At 37.6% G+C, this 3,719-nt stretch overlaps 1 protein-coding gene across 1 annotated transcript in view; it reads right to left on the reverse strand.

Annotated features, from left to right (window-relative positions):
• Positions 1–2,935, reverse strand: part of LOC107564340 (protein APCDD1-like) — a 28,398-nt gene extending 25,463 nt beyond the window's left edge. The window contains exons 1-2 of the mRNA XM_016249393.1: positions 2,771–2,935; positions 965–1,063 (exon numbers count right to left, since the gene is read on the reverse strand). Coding sequence (XP_016104879.1) covers positions 965–1,063; positions 2,771–2,935 — 264 coding nt within the window. The remainder of the gene's footprint in view (positions 1–964; positions 1,064–2,770) is intronic.
• Between the last annotated feature and the right edge of the window lie 784 nt (positions 2,936–3,719).

Here is a 3,719-nt window from a genome sequence, read left to right on the forward strand (position 1 = left end):
AACAATATACTCTGAGGAACCCAATGTAACTTGTCCCAGAAAAAAATCAACTAAAATCGCTTGAATCTCTGCTAACAAACGCAAATGAGGATCTATGCAGGTTAAATGCAGGTTAATTTATGCCATAAAGAGGAAGCTATTAGATTATTTATAACTAAGGTCCGACCTCTATTTGACATATTTGGGATTAACCACTTCCATTTCTCAAGTCGACCTTTAACTTTTTCAATAATTCCTTCCCAATTTTTTTGTACAGTTGCTTCATCTCCTAGAAATACTCCCAGATATTTAAATCCTCCTTTTTTCCATACTAAACCAGGGGAAGGAGAAGGGGAAAACACCCTCTTTTCCAATCTCAAAGCTTCATTTTTTCCCCCAATTAATTTTAGCAGAAGACAGTTTTTTTTAAATCATCAAGTACACTCATTAAAACCTTTACATCACTCTGTTGGCTAACAAACACTAAAACATCATCAGCATATGCAGAGAGACTTATACTTTTTCCAAACATTGGCACATTAAAACCTTGTACATTTTTTCATATCATAGATATCCCTAATAAGGGAAATATTATCAAACATTTACCTCTTGGGGACACAGTAGGTTTGGTCCGGATGGATCACCTTATTCATAAGTTTTGATAGTCTGTTTGCTAAAATCTTGGAAAGAAGTTTATAATCACTACACAGAAGTCTCCAGTTTCTGATCTCTGTGAGGTCTCCTGTTTGTTTGCTAAAACCTTGGATAGAAGTTTATAATCACTGCACAGAAGTGAAACCGGTCTCCAGTTTTTGATCTCCGTGAGGTCTCCTTTTTTGGGAAGGAGGGTTAGGACTGCTCTCCGACAACTCAAAGGTAGAAGACCTTCGTCCAAACTACCATTGAGTACTTCTAAGAGATCCTCTCCCAAAACATCCCAAAGACATTTATAGAAGTCTATTGGTATGCCATCGATTCCAGGCACCCTTCCGGATTGCATGCTCTGAACAGCTTTATGAGGTTCTCCCAGGCTGAGCACACCGGAGATCTCTGCATTAGCTTCATCAGACACCTTTGGCAAATCCTTGAAGAAGACACTCTCACTGATATTGTCTGGTCTTAATTCACTTCTGTAGAGTTTCTCGTAAAAACCAATTGCCCTCCTTCTAATCGCTACAGGATTGGACAACAGGAATCCTTCCTCAGATCGCAAAGCGTGAATGATTCTTTTTTGTCCATTTTTCCTTTCAAGATTAAAAAAATACTTTGAAGGTGCATCCATCTGGTCAAGACTTACAAATCTTGATCGGACCAAAGCCCCCTGTGTTTTAACCCCTAATAATTCTGCCAATTGATTCTTTTTTTTAGAGAGAATTTTCAAAAAACGTTGTTGTTTTGATTCCGCCAATTGCTGTATCTTAATTATGTCAGTCTCTAAGTCTTTCATTGACTGATTTAAAACTTTGGTGCTGTTGTGAGCATATTGCTGAGAATACTGTTTAATCTGTATTTTTCCAAAATCCCACCATTTTTGTACTGTTTGAAAAGATGCTTTTTATGTTCTGTAATCAGCCCAAAACAATTTAAAAGTGCGTATAAAATCCTTATCATCTAACAAAGTTAAATTAAAATGCCAATAAGCACTTTTAGGCTTGACAGAATTCAAAATGAAGGAACATTGTACCATGCAATGGTCTGAAAACCCAACAGGAAAAAAACAATTTAAAAAAAAAATACCAACATGATGCTTTAAACATAAAATCTATCCAATCTTGCCAGAGATAAAACATTATCACGTGCATGTGACCAAGTATATTGTCTCTTATCTTCATGAAAAAACCTCCATACATCAGTTAACTCATGCTTATGAATTATTTGAATGAGACGTTTCCTTGAAGGCATATGGGGTTCAATATGATTTCTGTCTCTATTACTCACTGTACAATTAAAATCACCTCCCAAAAATAAATAATCATCATTAGAAACATCTTGTAAAACAGAACATAGTGTGCCTAAAAACAACATCCTATCAATGGTTGAGTTGGGGACATACACACAAATGAAAACAAAATTATAATTCTCCACTTGTGCTCTCACTTTTAAAAGTCGACCCTTCAAAAACTCCTCAACTTGGTACGAGATCGGTTTAAAGGTTTTTGCAAACAAGATTGCTACTCCTCCACTTAACGTGGTGTTGTGGCTAAGAAAAGATAACCCTTCCCATTCCTTCATCCAATCATTTACATTGTTCACATCACTATGCGTTTCTTGAATCAAAGTAACATCTATTTTTTCTGCTTGATAATTTCACACAGCTCAGCTCTTTTTTCTAAAATCTCTAGCACCATTAACATTCAAGGAGGCAATCCGCACTTCAGCCATACTGACATAAATAAACAACCAAAAAAACATAAGCAACCCCAAAATACTAATATTCTTAATCCTCATCTTCATTTAAATCCATACCAACCTTCCTCACAATCTTTTTCAAACGGTAAACTTCCTTGTTTGAAAGGCACCCTTCTGTTATTAGACTTTTGGCTTTGTCATAAAACTGCTTTAGATCAGAGAAATATTCCTTTACAATCACACCTCTTTTATTTTTTGTGACACTAAGAAACCGTTTTATGTCCTCAACATCATAACTTCTACTTATACCTTCAGTCTGCGACAACACTATACTGGAATCAGACATTTCACTTTCTGACTCTTTCTGTTCTTCAAAAACTTCTCCTTTTTTAAAACACTTTGCACTACTGATCTTTTCCACATTTTTCCTTTTTGTCGGTACTTTGAACATCTTGTTCTCTGCTTCTACCTCAGACACATCTTCTTCCCTCACGTTTTCTACATCACTGTTCAACAATCCAGTTTCTGCATTTAGAGAAGCTTCTGGAGTATCCAGACCTTCACTCGTTGATTCCGTTGAGGTCGATCTAGCCTCCACAGGCCCCATGACAGATGTTCCTTCCCCAGCAAGTTTATCCGCGGTCGGCACTGCTTCGGCCGGACCGACCTCAGACGGTTTTACAGTAGGCCTATCTTCCTCACTTGCAGCACTGTCCTTACTACCTCCAGCTGCGTTACTCTTGTCAGGGCATGAACGGATTAAGTGGCCTGATTTATTGTGAACCCGAAGCATGTCATTTTGTCAGTAGTCACAAACACTACATATTCAAAATCGTCCACATGAAAATTTAGTGCCAAGTCCAGTTCAGCGTCATCTTTAATTATCATGAAAGCAAATCTCCTAAATGAAACGATATGTTTTAATAAAGGAGACTCGCACCCGATCGCAATCTTTTTGATCGGCGAAAGCAACTTTCCATAACGTGAAAATGCTTGTATCAAAATATCATCACTAAGAAAAGGAGGGATATTCGATATTGTGACTTTCTTTGATGGTAATATCAGAGGCAAAACAGGTGTAAGCATTTCATCGATGATTATTCCTCGCGCAACCACCTCATTTGCTCTTTCCACCGTATTCAAAAAAATCACGGTTGCGTTATTCATTCTGGATGCAGAGAGAATATTTTGATGGCCAACAACTTCTCCTACACCCAGACAGCAAGCCTCCACACTCGCCAAGGATACTATCTTAACTCCGTGACGCCGTGTGAGGAAATCAAGCCCATTCCCACCCTGAGCTGTCATGCTTTCTAAGAAAGCAGGCAGCACTAACAAAACACACACAAGATAAATACAAAATCAAATAAACAAACTCAGAAAGAAAAAAA

The sequence above is a fragment of the Sinocyclocheilus grahami genome, unplaced genomic scaffold (genome assembly GCF_001515645.1).
Source record: "Sinocyclocheilus grahami isolate Dianchi unplaced genomic scaffold, SAMN03320097.WGS_v1.1 scaffold924.1, whole genome shotgun sequence".
Taxonomy (NCBI): domain Eukaryota; kingdom Metazoa; phylum Chordata; class Actinopteri; order Cypriniformes; family Cyprinidae; genus Sinocyclocheilus; species Sinocyclocheilus grahami.